This window comes from Siniperca chuatsi, linkage group LG10 (assembly GCF_020085105.1).
Source record: "Siniperca chuatsi isolate FFG_IHB_CAS linkage group LG10, ASM2008510v1, whole genome shotgun sequence".
Lineage (NCBI taxonomy): Eukaryota > Metazoa > Chordata > Actinopteri > Centrarchiformes > Sinipercidae > Siniperca > Siniperca chuatsi.
Genome location: NC_058051.1, coordinates 9902215 through 9919701, shown reverse-complemented (window position 1 = coordinate 9919701; position 17487 = coordinate 9902215). Strand labels below are relative to the sequence as shown.

Sequence of the window (17487 nt, the reverse complement as noted above, 5' to 3'; positions counted from 1 at the left end):
TCTCACCCAGCAGGCCTGGCCGGATGGTGTTGAAAGCACTGGAGAAGTAAAAAAAAAATAAATAAATAAAAAATAAAAAAGATCCTCACCGTGCTTGCCGGCTTGTCCAGGTGGGTGTAGATGTGGTTCAGCAGGAAGATGATGGCGTCCTCAACTCCCAGTCAGGACTGGTAGGCGAACTGAAGGGGGTTCAGGAGGGGTATATGCATCCTTAACGTTAGCATAAAGCATGTCCAGTGTCCTCTCTAGTAGGAGAACTCACATACTGGGTGAAATTAGTCAGTGTTGTTGAAATGCTGACATGGATGAAATCACCCAAGATTAATATGAGCGCACTCGGGTGTTGAATGGGGGGTGTAAACAGCCATAACAATGGCATGTGAGAATTCACATTGCAGATAAGTTCAATGTCTAGGCTACAGATACTCTGCTTGATAGTAATGTGACCAGGGTTACACCATCTGTTGTTGACCAGCACAGCAAGCCCGCCGCCTTTCCGCATACTGGTTGGTAAGCGTTACTTACTCGGAATAAGGTTCCAGAGGTCTTGATTTGACCAGGAACAACTCAACGAGGTCAGCAATGACCAAGATGTAGCACCTACCAGAAGCAATAAACATAACACCTACCAGAAAGCAACGAATACATGACAGCACTTGCCAAATATGAAGCTATTACAGATTACAATAAATAGACATTAACAGTAAAAGAATGACATACCACTTATCAAAATGCAAAGAATTTGACACCACGTGGCAGAGTATGCTGAATGAGCAATTAGCCAAAACAATGAATGTATAGTAATTAGCAAAAAACAATGAATAGAGCATTTAGCAGAATACAGTGGATAGAGCAATTAGCAGAATACGATTAATATGAGCAATCAAATACCCCCATTGTCAGCAATGACTGGATACTTAAAATGGGGTGCCTATAGGCCTGCAATGACCGGAAGCATGTAATATTGGTGGCAATGATCTGAATTAATATGACCAGATACCGTGGATGAAAAGCCAAGTGCAGCTATGACTTACATGGATGGTCAGACAGCCAGAGATCAAAATGATAAATGGACTTTACTTGTATAGCACCTTTCTAGTCTTCCGACTACTCAAAGCACTTCACACTACATATCACATTCACCCCATTCACAAACATATATACACTGATGGCAGATGTTAACTTCTCATCAGTCCAAAACTAACTAATCATTCACATACACTCACACACCGAAAGGAACAGCCCTCGGGAGCAATTTGGGGTTCAATGTCTTGCCCAAGGACACTTCAACATGTGGGCCACAGCCGCCAAGAAAGTCAGTCCAAACAAATCCGTTAGGGAGCGGACAGAAAATCCAAAGTTCATAAAACAGGCAAGATCCAAGAAAACAGTCCAAAACACAAGGAACAAACACAGGACAAAATGTAGACTGGAATGTAAGCACACAAACCAAGACAAACTGACCAGGAGGGAGTGAAACCACACAGACTAAATACTCAAGTAAGGGGAGATAACAAGACACAGGTGGAACAAATTAAGGTAGGGCAAACAATCCTGGAGGGAAACACACAATGACAGGAAGTGAAGTTACAGACACATGAGGACAGGAGAAATACAGAATAAAACAGGAAACATCGACAGAAAAACATGAAACAAAGGGAAACAAACTAGGGAGCAGTGCATGTCATGACAAAAATAATGGGAAAATAAAATCATAAAAGGGACAGTGAGCAGCAGATAGCCATGCAACCAAGATGCCACCACCAATGATATGCATTATGTATCAGATAATGTGTGCAAGCCACATTAGAGAGCAAGCACCTTAACATTTAGACGCTTAAGAAATGCCGTAGTCACACCCCCCCAAAAAAACGGATGGACGCATCCGTGAGAACATTGTGTCAGAAGAATATAGTGGCTCATCATAGAGAAAGTGTGCCAACTGTTACAGCTTTTGTTTATGATTTGTGATGAGGTCAGCAACGACCAGACTGCAGAGTGAGTTCAATAACCATGACTAGCTTGATGAGGTCTGCAATGAGATGAGCTTGATGAGGTTGATGACTGATTTTGTGATGTTTCCAGCAGAGTCTGGACCTATGATTGCGGATATCCTCCTGCTCCCATGTTCCTGCTCAATAACCGCTATTACAATTATTGGTATTATTACTATTATTATCATTATTATTCCTATCATTATTATTATTAATATGTATTTATATTAATATTACCACTACCATTACATTATTATTATTTAAAAATTCTGGGTGGAATTTGCATTGTGCTACTGTAGGTTCTCTTACCTCCTGCTCGCTCTTTCTCTCTCTCTCTTTCTCTCACTCTCTCCCTCTCTCTCTCAACCCAATCCAGCTGCGGCAGATGGCCGCACACCCTGAGTCTGGTTCTGTTTGAGGTTTCTGCCTCTTAAAAGAAAGTTTTTCCTTGCCACTGTCGCCAAAATGCTTGCTCTTGGTGGGAATTGTTGGGTCTCTGTAAATAATATTATAAGGAGTATCTATGTTCCTTCCGTAGGCCTATTTAAGATTCAGATCGCCAGTCAGTGCTGAATAGGAATCAGTTCTCTTCTTTTCTCTGGATAGACAGGCGGATCACATCATGGTAGCTGATATTTGCTGCATGAGGATGTTTGCCCACCTGTGAGAGCTGAGGCTGCGGAGGCCACAGACTGATGAGCAGCTTGGATGTGAAATGCTACTGAACACGGAGGCTGGCTGCAACACAAGGCCTGGCAGAGAGACGCTAATGATGCGGCAGGGGCTGAAGCATTTTCTGGGGACTGAAGGCATGTGTGGATAGCTTGGATAGAGTTAGCCAGAGACTGCATGGTGGCGATCAGGGTGTTGTCTGCAGCGGAGTGTCCTGAAGTAGCAGATGAGGCTGTGAGCAGGAGAACGAGTGGAGAGAGACGTTTCTTCTCTTAGGCTGAGGAATTGGACATCAGCTTGCTACAACAAAGAGAAACTGAGAAAGGCAATGTGAATGTTGAAATTCACAATGATTCCGCACTGAAATGACAGCTGACAGCGTGCAGACAGCTGAAAGCGAGCAGAGAGAAGAACAGATTTAAGTTTCACTGCAGCAATACCATTAAGACTAAGACTAGTTTAATTGCCTTAACTTATTAAAACACACTTCATTCAAACCAAACCAAAAATAAAACTCACCAAAACTTTCTGGGTTAGTATTTCCACTGTTCCAACAATCACCAAATAAACCCTTAATTCACAGAGTTAGATGTAAAAATATTTTGGCTCCCCTCTGCTTCTCTGATGCCCTACCTCCCTCTCTGTCCTCTCCCGCTTGATGCCTCTCCTGTCCCCGCCTCAAGCCGGAGAAGCTGTAAATCACCTTGGTACTGTATTCTCTGTCGTCAGACTGGTCCTGGTCCAACCGTGTTCACTTGGATTAGCGGTCAGAGGGTATCAGGAGAGGATGTCCTGACAAGCTCCTTTCTCATCTGTAAGCAAAGAACGTCACACCAAACTCCATTCACAAATCTCTGAATTTCAAGTTTCCTTGCTTCTTAGCTTCTTAGTCAATGCTTTTCGCAAATATGGTTTAAACTGAAGTGATTTGATTGGCTTTATGGAAACAAGTCTACATAGAGAACTAACAGTATTCTGACAGATTAAGGCAAAACTAAGGGGTGCCATCATGAAACCAAAAAAGATAAAATATACATATACATTTAGTTTCTGATCTTTTATCTCAAAGGAGACGACAGGACATATGATTTACAGAACAGATATGCATGCTGTAACAGAAAGACAACATGCTAATTAATTTCAAGTAAGGTAGTCAAGTAATATATGATATTAATAAATTTCAGGGAATTGTATATTGATTGTCCTTTGTTTTGGTGGATATTATTATTATTAATCCAGCAATTCCAGTTGTGACATGTAATGGTACAAGTTTCTTCTTTATTTTAAGCCATTATGTGTGTGATGTATGGATAAAACATTAAGAGGCTTTAAATACAATTATACAAAAACAGAAATAGGCTGGAATTTGTATCTGCAGAAAGGAATTTTTCAGGAAAATTACCAACTTTTTTTTCTACTTAGTGAAAATGGTGCACTGGCTTTCCTCTCCTTTACATTTCCTCCTGCTATAGAGTGCAGAGTCAGCATTGTTGGAGATTGTCAGGGCTCATTTTCCCCCTTTAAGAAAAGACATTTGCAGCCATTTATCCTTGTAATACCTTCCACAGGCCTGAAAATTGCCTGAGCTGGCTGACACACCATATGCAAACTGACTGGTTTGTGAACCATACACAGAAAGTAGTAAATGGGCTTTAACTTGAGGGGACACCTGTAATGCTTTGAGGTACAGACACCTTTCAAAGCTATTCTGTGACAGGGCAGTGGGCCTGAGGCAGGCCATCACTGTCCTGAGACAAGAACTCTGTAGGTCGAGACTAAATGGATTATTAATTAAATTGATTATTAATTAATTTATTAATTTCTGCTTGTAAAGGAGTGGTGCCCTGTTTTAAAATGAATTTACTTCAGAAGTAGAGTTCAGAATCAGAAATATTTTAATGATCCCAGAGGGGAATCTCTTTTGTTACAGCAGCTCACTATCACGTCAGTGCACACAGGGATAGAAATTCTAAGCAAATCAGAATATAATACACTATAATACAGGTGGAAAAAGTAAGACAACGAGACGGAGCTACGGCAACAGGCAGCATGCACGTTGGCGTAGGTGCACTAATGAATAGTTGAATAGTGTTATTTAACATGAACGCTGATTTTATTGTAAAGCTGCTCCTTCCTCTTACCAAACTTAAGATCATTCGATATGATCACTTTAATGCATTTAAACCTTTAATCTGCTACACCAGACTGACAGAGAGTCACAGCTGTATTGAGCCATATATTCCTGTAACCCTCAGTAGTAATGACTTCATGAGCTTCTTTAATGATAAAATTTTAATTACAAGAGACACAATTCATCACGTCCTGCCCTCAACCGGTACCAATATATCTTCAAACACAGGAACCTTAGAAACAGCTGTAAAACCTGATACATATGTATCCTGCTTTTTTCCTATCGACCTTCTACAACTAACTTTACAATTTCTTCATCTAAGCCATCAACCTGTCTCTTCGACCCCATGCCAACTTAGTTGCTTAAAGACGTTTTACCCTTAGATAGCACTTCTTTACTAGATATGATCAATCTGTCTTTATTAACAAGTTATGTACCACAGTCTTTTAAAGTAGCTGTAATTAAACCTCTTCTTAAAAAGCCCACTCTTCATCCAGGGGTTTTAGCCTGTAAACTTATATCTAACCTTCCCTTTCTCTCTAAGATCCTTGAGAATGCAGCCGCCAATCAGTTTTGTGACTTTCTACATAATAGTTTATTTGAGGATTTTCAATCAGGATTTAGAGTGCATCATAGCACAGAGACAGCACTGGTGAAAATTACAAATTACCTTCTAATTCCATTGGATAATGGACTTGTCTCTGTACTTCTCTTGTTAGATTTTAGTGATGCATTTGACACCATTGACCATCACATCCTATTAGAGAGATTGGAACATTTAATTGGCATTAAAGGAACCGCACTAAGCTGGTTTAAATCCTATATATCAGATCGATCGCAGTTTGTACATGTTAACGATGAATCCTCATGAGTTCCACAAGGTTCTGTGCTTGGACCAATTCTATTCACCCTATGTATTCTTTTCAATATTATTAGGAAACACTCCATAAACTTTCATTGATATACAGATGATACCCAATTATATCTATCAATCAAGCCAGATGAAACTAATCTGTTCTAAACTTCAAGCATGCCTTAAGGACAAGGAGGAAAACCTGGATGATGTCCAATTTTCTGATGTTAAACTCCGACAAAACTGAAGTTATTGTACTTGGCCCCAAACACCTCCGCGAGCATACAGTTGCATTGTGCTACTGTATGCTCTCTCTCTCTCTCTCTCTCTCTCTCTCTCTCAACCCAACCGGCAGCGGCAGTGGGTGGCCACCCTGAGTCTGGTCCTGCTCGAGGTTTCTGGCTCTTAAAAGGGTTTTCCTTGCCACTGTCGCCAAAGTGCTTGCTCTTGGTGGGAATTGTCGGGTCTCTGTAAATAATATCATAAAGAGTATTGTCTAGACCTGCTCAAGTTTAATGAGATAACTTCTTTTATGAATTTAACTGAATTGAAAATTCCACATAGAGATTTAAAATAATAGTTATAGTAACCATTGAAAACTCAAGCTTTGAGCAACTTTTCATTGTGAAGGTCTTTTATATACATTGTCCAACTTTGAAGTGGATCAGATAAATGATCTAGGATGAGTTCTTTAAAGTAAGTAAATAACCAAAGATAAGAAAATGAAATCAAAATGGCCAGTTTAGGTTACGTCACCAAGAGACTATTTTGTTCATCTTGGCATCTTACACGTGCCTCTCAAATTTCGTACCTGTGGGTGAAACCCCAAGGAGGGGCTAAATTTTTGAAAATTTCAAGGAGGCGCTATTGAGCCATTTTGCCCCGCCCATTTCCGGAACCCATAAAATATCAAATTTTTCACCAGTCCTGATGAGTGTGCAAAGTTTCACACCTATTCGAGAACCTTAAGGCCCTCAAAAATGAAATTCTTTCGTAAAAAGTTGGACTCATAAAGAAAAAGAATAATAATTCCTTGCATTTCAATAGGGCCTTCGCGCCATTTGGCACTCGGGCCCAAATAATAATAATTGTAGCAGTGGGTGTTGTTAATTAATATTATAAAGAGTACGGTCTAGACCTGCTCTTTAGGAAAAGTGCAATGATATAACTTCTGTTATGAATTGGCGCTATATGAATAAAACTAAATTGCATTGAGCAGGAACACGGGGGCAGTAGGTGGCTTGCAATCATAGATCCAGACTCTGCAGCAGAAATACATGCTGAAAGCAACAGAAAGAGAGGAGGGAGACGAGAAAGCACAAAACTACGAGAAAGAGATGTCAAGTTAGAAACATACATTAATGGGATAAGCATGCGTACAGATGGCGAGGGAGAGGAGGAGAGAGGAGCTCAGTGCATCATGGGAAGTCTCCAGGCAGTCTAGGCCTATAGTAGCATAACTAAGGGATGGTTCAGGGCTCACCTGAGCCAGCCCTGACTACAAGATGAATCAGAAGTCTTAAGCCTACTCTTAAATGTGGAGATGGTGTCTGCCTTCCGAACCCAAACTGGGACTTGATTCCACAGGAGTGGAGCTTGATAGCTGAAGGCTCTCCCATTCTGCTTTTGGAGACTCTAGGAACCACAAGTAACCCTGCATTCTGGGAGTGCAGTGTTCTAGTGGGGTAATAGGGTATACTATGAGCTTTTTAAGATATGATTGTGCCTGACCATTAAGGGCTTTGTAGGTGAGATGTAGAAGGATTTTAAATTATATTCTGGATTTTACAGGGAGCCAGTGCAGAGAAGCTAATATGGGAGAAAAATTATCTCTTTTTCTAGTTCTTGCATGGACTAGTTTTTCCTACATCATTTTGAGACAGGATGTGCCTCATATTTGCAATGTAGATGAAAGAAGGCAATCCTTTCATCAAGTTTGTTTCATGTGGGAGTTAAAGGACATATCACTCAGAGATTCCTTACGGTGGTGCTGGTGGTTAGGGCAATGCCATCTAGACTCACTATATCTTTAGATAGATAGTTTAACATCAGAAAATTGCAAGTCATCCAGGTTTTTATGTCCTTAAGGCACGCTTGAAATTTAGCTAAATGATTGGTTTCATCTGTAATTTTCACCATTGCTGTCTCTGTGCTATGATGCACTCTAAATCCTGACTGAATATTCTCAAATAAACTATTGTTATGTAGAAAGTTGCACAACTCATCGTCCGCTTTCATGATGGAGTCAATTGCTTGCAAGCTGTGTTTTGCCTTTACTGTCATTTTACTTTGTCAGCTTACATGGCTTTCGGTTCCTCTTGGCAAGAAGAGTTTGTCGGTAGTGACGCTGGACGGTCCTCATGGAAGCTGTCACTCCCATGTCCCAGATATTTAGCGATATCTCCAGTCTGCCAGCCTTTCTTCCACAGACTTCTGATTAGTCGACCAGTTTGCAGGTTGATCCTTGCCATCTCTGACACCTATAGCCATAATATGAGCGGTAGCAACAGCTGCTGTAGTAGTCTATTAAATCCTTTAAAGGCCTGGGATGCCTTTTTGGGTGGCACCGTACAGCTAAAACCACACCCCCAAGGACCTATTTATACACCTGCCGGTGTACTGTAAAAGGCATCTCATCTTTTAATCCGGGGGACTAAGACGCTCTTCTTTCTTCATTCATTATGGACTCAACCACAGTCAGAAAGTCTGAAGGCTCCAGTGCATTCACATCCCCAGTGCACATGAAAACGCACCTCCAACCAGGCTTGTGGTGATAGGGGAAAAAGTGGTAAGCAGCCTAAATTTAAAGTATACACATAATGCATGTGAAACAGAATCAGAAATACTTTATTGATCCCCGAGGGGAAACTCTTTTGTTACAGCAGCTCACTATCACGTCAGTGCACACAGGAATAGAAGTACTAAGCAAAAAATATAATACACTATTATACAGGTCAGAAAATAAATTATGTACCAAGTGGGTATAAGTATAAAATAAGTGTGAAGTACAAAGTGGGTTTACCGGTTGATGATAATAATACGGTTATAATGTAATAGTGCAGAAGCTTACTGTATGCCATGCAATCTATATTTGAACTGGTGTTGTACAGTAGTCTACAGTATTGTACATGGGGTCTAAATTATTTGTACTGTATCTATTGTATTTACAGATTACTGCAGGTAAACATACTGCACGTACACCTTCAGACAGCGCAAGACCAGCCAAGCATTTGGTGGCGAAAAAAGCGGTAAGATACCATCATGTTCATGATGATACTACTTTAAATTCTACTACTATACTACTTTAAATTCTTCACATAGTAATTCTTGATTCTATTCTTAATTCTTGAGTCATACATTTCTTAAGCATTACTTAAGTAGCCTATGATTTGTACCCTTACAATAAAGTATTACCATTATTTCTGCTTCTGTAGCGTATTGTACTATGGAATTATGACTTACTGAATCTCTACTTAAAATTACAGTCTACGGTCAAAACATGTGTTGGGAACCCCGTGAACAATGGAACAATGCCAGCATTGAAGGTGGGACCAGAGGACCATGCATCTCTCTGCCGAATGTGCCAGGGCTGCGTGATTGCTACGGGTGCTATTCAGATTTGTGACACCAAAAGAAAAATACCGTGCTTGGTGTGTCACAACCAACTGGGATGAGTTGAGGGGAAAGTGGCAACTCCCCCGAAATATGAAGGAGTTCATCATAAACATACTGCACCAGAGATTTCCCACTGTGGGAGTGTGAGATAAGAAGATGCTAGTCGACCGCATCAATGAGGTGCTGGGAACACTGCGTCAGTTTGCACTAGGACTCATTCGATTGAGTTTGTGAATGTGTACAGTCATTTGTTGATACATTTTTTAAGTGTTTTCATTTTATAATAAACATTTTCTGTGAAGCGCCTTCTTGACTTTACTTTCAATGCAGCAATATTAAAAATACAACTGTGTACTGTATGGCGCTGCTGTGCCATGTACGTAAACCCAAAGGAAATAATCTGACGCACAACCCGCTATGGGCAACAACCAGAACGCTTCGTAGTCTGTCCCCCCAGTCATCATCAGGCACAGGTGCAGCTACTTATTCTAATAAGTGTCCGTAGCAGCTCCTTTTATACAGTAGCTATAAAGCAGCTGTGGACAGCAAATAAATCAGCAATACAGCAATGAGTTCCTCCATGTTGGCTTGGCTTCACGTTGCACGAAGGGAATGCCAGTTCAATCGGGTTCAGTTCAGGCAACCTACAATATTAAATGGTAAAGTCAAATAAAACCAGACGCATATATATGTATGAACTGCCTTTTTAAGGTCATGCCACAGCATCTCAATAGGATTCATGTCAGGACTTTGACTAGGCCACTCCAAAGTCTTTATTTTGTTCTGGACTTGCTGGTGTATTTTGGATCATTGTCAATATATATATATATATATATATATATATATAGCATTCTAGTGAGGCTGACAGACAAAGAAGAACAAAATGAAGACTTTGGAGCCTAGTCAAAGTCCTGACCTGAATCCTGTGGCATGACCTTAAAAAGGCAGTTCATGCTCGAAAACCCTCCAATGTGGCTGAATTACAACAATTCTGCAAAGATGAGTGGGCCAAAAAGACTCATTGCAAGTTATCGCAAAGACTTGATTGCAGTTGTTGCTGCTAACGGTGGCCCAACCAGTTATTAGGTTTAAGGGGCAATCGCTTTTCCACGCAGGGCCATGTAGGTTTGGATTTTGTTTACCCTTAATAATAACAACCTTCATTTAAAAAACGCATTTTGTGTTTACTTGTGTTATCTTTGACTAATATTTAAATTTGTTTGATGATCTGAAACATTTAAGTGTGACAAACATGCAAAAAAAATAAGAAATCAGGAAGGGGGCAAACACTTTTGCACACCACTGGGTGTGTGTGTGTGTGTGTGTGTATATATGTGTATATATATATATATATATATATATATATATATATATATATATATATATATATATATATATATATATATATATATATATATATATATATATATATATATATATACATATATATATATATATATATATATATATATATACATATATATATATATATATATATATATATATATATATATATATATATATATATATATATATATATATATATATATATATATATATATATATATATATATATATATATATATATATATATATATATATATATATATATATATATACACACATATATATATATATATATATATATATATATATATATATATATATATATATATATATATATATACACATATATATACATACACACATACATATACGTTTTAATGTGTGTGTATACATATATATATAACTTTGTCCTTCACCCTTCCGCGGGTGGTCTCATCCTCTACCAGAGGCCTGGGAGCTTGAGGGTTCGCAGTATCTTTGCTGTTCCCAGTACTGCACTCTTCTGGACCGAGATGTCTGGTGTTCTTCCAGGGATCTGCTGTAGCCACTCCTCCAGTTTGGGCGTCACTCCCCCATTCTGTCAGTCTGGATCTGGAAGTCCCACAGGATCTTGGCTCGGTCATTCTCTACCACCTTTGGAGGGTCCGGTGCTGTCCAGTTCTTCATACCTGAGACTCTTTCTTGGATGTCTGCCGCTGTGATGGTGACTGGACTATGTTCAGGGAGGTTGCTGTGGTCCTTTCTCAGGGCGGCCAGCCACTGTGCATCGCTGTTGTGTGATGCCTCCCTTTCCCATATACTTTTCCAGTACTGTTCCGTTTCCAGCCTTGGTGGGTCTGCTCTGCTGTTATTACCCTGCCATTGAGCGTACACTTTCGCAGGTTGAGTTGCGAACAGCCGGTTTATTCTTCTGGCTTCATTATCTCTCATGTATCTCTTTAGGCGGCTAGCCAAGGCTTGGAGCCTTTGTTTGGCAGTTTCGAGTGCTTCAGGTATGGGCATCTGGTTGTACTTCTTGGGTACTTGCTTTCTCATTGCACCTCTCTCAGTCTCTGTCAGTTGGTTCACTTCTCTCCGGGCCTCCTTGATTTTTGCCTCCAACCTTCGTTTCCATGGTGGGTATTGTCTCTCATGGCTCCCATGGTTGCTCTTGTAGCCAAGCATCTCTAGGATCACTGCTGCTGAGGCGTATATCAGCGCATTGGTTTCAGTGATGGTTGTGGTAGGGATCGCTCTCAATGCTGCATTCACATCTTCTAGGAGACTTTCTGATGGTACTTCACTTAGCCGTTGTAGTTGGCGTCGGGGTTGCCTTGTATTCATCCTCGCCATGATCTTATCTTTCAGGTCAGTCGCTGCCTCGTTCAGCGTGATTTCTCTTGGGGCTTCGTACCCAATCTCTGGTTGGGGAGTTGCTGGTTGCTCCCCTCTGACCTGTAGTCCTGGCTCCCCCTTGCCGTAGCATTTGTGTTGTACCTCGTCAATCTCAAGTTGTGATAGCAGTTGCCGCTTGTGGATGTTGGAACACTGAGCTACTAGTTGCTTCGCCGTAAGCCTTGATTGTGGGTTTCGAAGTAACCATTCATCCCACATCCTGTGCATGTAACCCCTCTGACTAGGGTTACTGGAGTAGTAGCATTCCAACAGAGCCTTATTATCGCATCTCGCCCATCTCCGTCTTGTTCCAGTAGCCCATTTGTCGTCTCGATGCCCTGGTTCCCCAACACCTGACGCAGACCTTGTTTGGCCGGGTGACAAACAACAAATATATATGTGTATATATATATATATATGCTACAGTTCAGAAAATTATGTGATGTAAATTGGATGCAAACATCAGGTGTAGTAGGTACATGTAGCACACGTTTGTAGTTTCTTGTAGAATCTTGTAGAATCTGCAGAAATGCTTGCAGCTGCATTAAAGGGTCAGTTCACCCAAATCCCCCTTCCAAACAAACCAAAACGATCTTAATGGCTGGATATTACTAGTGCAAGTAAGATTTATTTTTAATTTGTCAAGGTTTAGAGATGTCCATTTCTTTCTGCTGCCACACAGTACAGTGAACCTCAATGTGAACACTTTTCATTGGAGTAACTGGTACCCTGGAAAGGCAAATTGCTATTGAATTTTGAATAAAGAATATAATATTTCAATGTTGTGAGCAAGACAAATTAAATTACATATACTGTATATCCACAGTAATAGGGCATAAACATCAAAGACTGATATCTCAAAACCTGGACAAATAAAACCAAAACTATTTGTATGGCTAGATACCACTCGAGGTAAGTGAAAAGAAATCAATTCTGTCATAATTTGGTGAACCGACCCTTCCTCCTTAGCAACATAATTCTTCCTCACATGTTAGCAACAGGACTCAGGTGTGTAAAGGATTCACTGGTGTGAAGCATAAGTGGATATTTTGTGCTGATGTGCTGTTGATTAAGCTTGACATGTTGTGAGCTGAAGAGCTGCCTGGATTATAAAACTGCTGATTCCTCTCCCTCCACTGTTTGTTCATTCTCCATCTCATCCCTGCTCTTTCCTATCCCTCCATCCCTTCCTCTATACCTCATTCCTTCAAGTGTCTCTTGTGATGTTGCTTATAAAGCAAAAGGATGGACAATGACTCATTAAATCAGATCCCCCCCTTCTCTTTCTCCCTATTTATCTCTCTTCATCTTCCTCTTGCCACCTTTATCAGATGTAGTTATGGTAGCACAATGTGGGAGGAGCCTGCACAGCAAAATTATACTTTCAAATCTCCTTCTGCTTCAGCTATTCAAGGAACGAGACCGACATTTTCAACCTGATCAGAGAGAGAACAGAAAAATGGGTAAAGATGGAAAACAAGAAAAATGGGAAAGTGTAGGGGACAAAAGAGAGGGGATGTGAAGAAGAGAAAAAACAGGGAGGAGAAGCAGAGATGAGAGCAAAGACAGCTACAAAGAGAATATATTAAGGAGAAAAGGAGAATGTCAGACTGTAGCAATGGCTGTAGCCGCTGAGTTAACAGGACATGGGATCAGTGATGCTGTCAAACTAAAAAATGCTAGACAGCAAAGCAGGCTGGGACAGCACAGTGGGAGGAACTGCTTAGTTAGGGTACGTGACTAATGCAGGCTTTTTTCTTCTTTTCTCTCCCTGCGCTTTCTACATCTTCTCCTGAAATTCAGGGAGCCACCTTGTGCTATAGCGCCTCACAAAAACTCACAGGGGTTCAGTGGCTAGCAGGAGGGGTGATAAAGTACGATTTCTCATTGCATTTTGGGAAGGAAAGGGGATGGGAGAATTTCTTGAAAGTGCAGAGATTTACTAGCTTTGCTCTGGTTACAGAGGAGCTAAAATAGCGCTATTTATGGCACTTGGGTCGCTGTGGTTTCAAAGCTACAGTCAGACAGACAGAATGAGTGCAGGTTGACAGTTCAAAGAGGAGCTGTGTGTTTTTTGCAGTTGGGAGAGATTAGAGAGCCAAGCAAGGTCCAGACACGAGGGAGTATCAGCTCTCATCTGAAGGAAGAAGAGAAGGAAGGAGTAAGACGGGAGAAGAGAAGGAGGAAGGGAGATGATTTTTTATTTTTAGATTCTGAAGGTTTCGTATTCATTTCGTCTGACTGTGTGTGTCTCTTATTATATCTGTTTGTGTCTCACTTGTGTCTACACTTGATTTCTATGTGTGTGCACACCTGTGTACCTGTGTGAATTTATGTGTATCTGTGAGAGATGTAATGCTTTTCACTCAGGTTGCGGTTTCGGCTCAGCAATCACTCAGCGCTGCAGTCAATTTGTGGTTGATTTACCTCTCTCTCCCACTATTTCTTGTTGATTACAACTATTCTCTCTGCATTTCAGTTTTCCACGGGAAGAAAGATGTACCATATTCTATGTGTAGCCATCCAAATGTATTCCTTCACATTTCTATCTGGAGCTTTAAAGTTGGCTGAATGAATACAGTGCCCATGTGGTTTAGATGATAAGAGACACTGGTGCATCCTGTCTGTGTCAGCAGTGATATTTAAAGTAAATCTACTTTGAAAGGGAGAATTAATGAATCATATTGATGTTTTATATCTATACTGTCTTCTGTCTTTACAGAAATTAATTTATTCTCTCTTTTCATTTGCTTTCCCTGGTTTCAGTGCTAAGACTTTACGTACACCACTAAAGCAAATTAACAGTCATTTCCCCTTCAATCTCACTGATGCAGTCAGTACAAACACATGTGCTGCCAAGCATTGTTCAACCCCACAGAACCTTATCTTAAATTCCAGTGGAGATCCCAAATACGTCAGGCTGAATTTTGGAAATTGTGTATAATATAATGCACAATACATATAGAATAGTTCCATTGGATTGGTACAGTCATGAAAACAGTTTTAGGTTTAAATATTAAGTATATATATCTGTTTTCTGTTTGCAGGTGCAGGAGTGGCTGTGTCTGAATTGTCAGATGCAGAGAGCTCTTGGCATTGATATGACCACGCCTCGCTCTAAGAGCCAACAGCAGATTCACTCTCCATCCCACCAAGCCAAACACATCGTCCAGCCTCAGCAGCCTGCACCTCAGCCAACACAGTCAGTAGCAGCAGCACAGCCCAAACCTTTGGCACAGAGTCAGCCCACCCTGCAGCAGCAGCTCAAGCAGCCTCAGACTCAGCCCTACAGCCAAACTCAACCCTACTCCCAGTCCCAGCAGTATCCCCAGTCTCAGCCCCAGTCATACCCTGTGACCCAGCCAGGGCCCCAGACTCAGCCTCATACCTCCCCAGGCTTGCAGAGACACCCAGGCCCTGGTGGCCCCCAGACTCAGACAGGGCCCTATCAGCAGGGCATGAGGTCCAACCCGTACTCCCAGAGAGGTCCTGGAGATCCAGGAGCTGTCGGAGGTCTCACAGGAGGCACCAACCAGCCTGGGGGTTCTCGGATTCCCCACCCTGGTGCTGTGCCCCTCCCTGGCTTGACCAAGGCACCCTCCCAGCCCGATTTGGGTCGTGGTTCTCCAATGCACCAGTTTATAGAGCGGCACCATGATCAGACCAGAAGCGCCGGCTCCTCCCCAGCCCACAGGCCACAGAATCAGGCTCCTCCTCCTTCCCAGGATGGCCTGACCAAACTGTTTGGTTTCGGGGCATCGCTGCTCAATCAGGCTAGTACCCTGATCAATGTTGACCCTCTACCCACCGCCTCCACCCAGCCAAGCCCTGCACGAGGCAAGGTGCTGTTCAGTAATGCAACTCCTGACAACAGGCAGCAACAAGGGGCCCCTGGCACCAAACCATTTGGAATGGGTGGCCCACATGTGCTGAGTCAAATGGGAGTTCCCCAAACGGGTGGACTGCATGCACCAACCCAGAAGCAGCAGACCATGCCCCATAAACAAGCAATGCTGCAACAGCAGTCGCCTGCGCATCATCAGAAACAACCGCAAGGACAACATCAGCAAACACCTGGTCATCTGCAGAAAGCGCCCCAGAAGCAGGAGCCTATGGTGACTCCTGTGCCTGCCCCAGAGCCTGTGAAGTCTAAAGTGAACTGTCCTCTTTGTAAAACAGAGCTGAACATCGGCAGCTCTGACCCGCTTAACTACAACACCTGTACGCAGTGTCACAGCCAAGTGTGTAACATGTGTGGTTTCAACCCCACACCACATCTGGTGGAGGTAAGAGGAGTGTTACACATACATACTCAACAGTGTACACAGAAATTTGCTTACACACTGATACAGGCACATATGTATTTCAGCAAGCAAAAACATGTTTCACAACATCAGTCATAAGTATTTAAGAACAAGAACTGTACTTGCACACACACTGACACATTCAGAATAATTTCCGTCCAGACAACCAATACTGTTGGACTTCTTCCTCTTCACTGTGTGGATGCAGTTATACCTGAACCTCTCATCTTTTTCTTTATTATAAAGAGTACAGTCTAAACCTGCTCTATATGAAAAGTGCAATAACTTCTGTTATGAATTGGCACTATATAAATAAAATTGAATTGAATTTCCTCTGAGGAATTCTGAACTCTCTTTTCTCCACTGTTATTCATTTATCATCATCATCATCAGTATTTATAGGCCAATATTTCATTTCAGAGTCTCTTTTTTTGTTCTTTCACGGACTCCCTTTTCTTTCTGTTTTTTTCTCTCTCTCGTCATTTCCATCTAACCACCTCCGGATCTGTCTGTCCACTTATTAAATCCTGCTTTTATTCACAGCGTTTTGTCACTGACATTTGGAAACCCTGAACACCTCATTCAAAGCCAAGTAGGCCAAATGTCAACATATAAGGGTATATTCCTCCAAATTTGGCATTTGGCATACCCTGGAATGGAGCAGTTAGTGTTCCCATTTGGACAGCTAGCCGTATCAAAATTGTTCCCATTTGTCAGAATGGGACTTTGTGGTCCTGGTACTCTATGGAGTCCTCCAGTAACCAGGCCTGTGGCTCAAAGGCTCTAAATGCCTCAAGACAGGCTGTCATTCCTGGGGAAACCTCCATCAGGCTCTTCCTCCTCTGCATGCCCCAAGTCATTCCTGGGGAGACCTCCAGCTGGCTCACCCTCCACTTTAACATTTAGCAAACCTTCACATGGAGCATTCAGTGTTCCCATTTGGACAGACCGCCATGTTCCTGTTTGTCACTGACATTTGGAAACCCTGAACACCAAATTCAAAAGCATGATAAATGTCAAAATATAAGGGTCAGTTCCTTAAATTCTGACATTTGGCATACATTTGAATAGGGTGCTGTGGGTTTCCAAATGTCAAACACCAATTAATGACTTGGTGTTGACTTGTCATTATAAAATTGAAATATGGTCCATAACAGAGGCTCCTCTTGAACCCTGAACTGGTTCCAGCATTCCAAG

At 41.5% G+C, this 17487-nt stretch overlaps 1 protein-coding gene across 6 annotated transcripts in view; it reads left to right on the top strand.

Moving 5' to 3' along the window:
* Nucleotides 1-17487, top strand: part of bsna (bassoon presynaptic cytomatrix protein a) — a 307151-nt gene that overhangs the window by 164201 nt on the left and 125463 nt on the right. For 3 of the 6 annotated variants that reach the window (XM_044210625.1, XM_044210626.1, XM_044210628.1), the window contains exons 3-4: nucleotides 8821-8898; nucleotides 15034-16272. The exons of 1 other annotated variant lie outside the window; for it this stretch is intronic. In XM_044210625.1, the coding sequence (XP_044066560.1) occupies nucleotides 8821-8898; nucleotides 15034-16272 (1317 nt within the window). Of the gene's footprint in view, nucleotides 1-8820; nucleotides 8899-13315; nucleotides 14206-15033; nucleotides 16273-17487 lie in introns of those variants that run through there. 2 more of the 6 variants (XM_044210629.1, XM_044210627.1) reach the window with 2 other exon arrangements.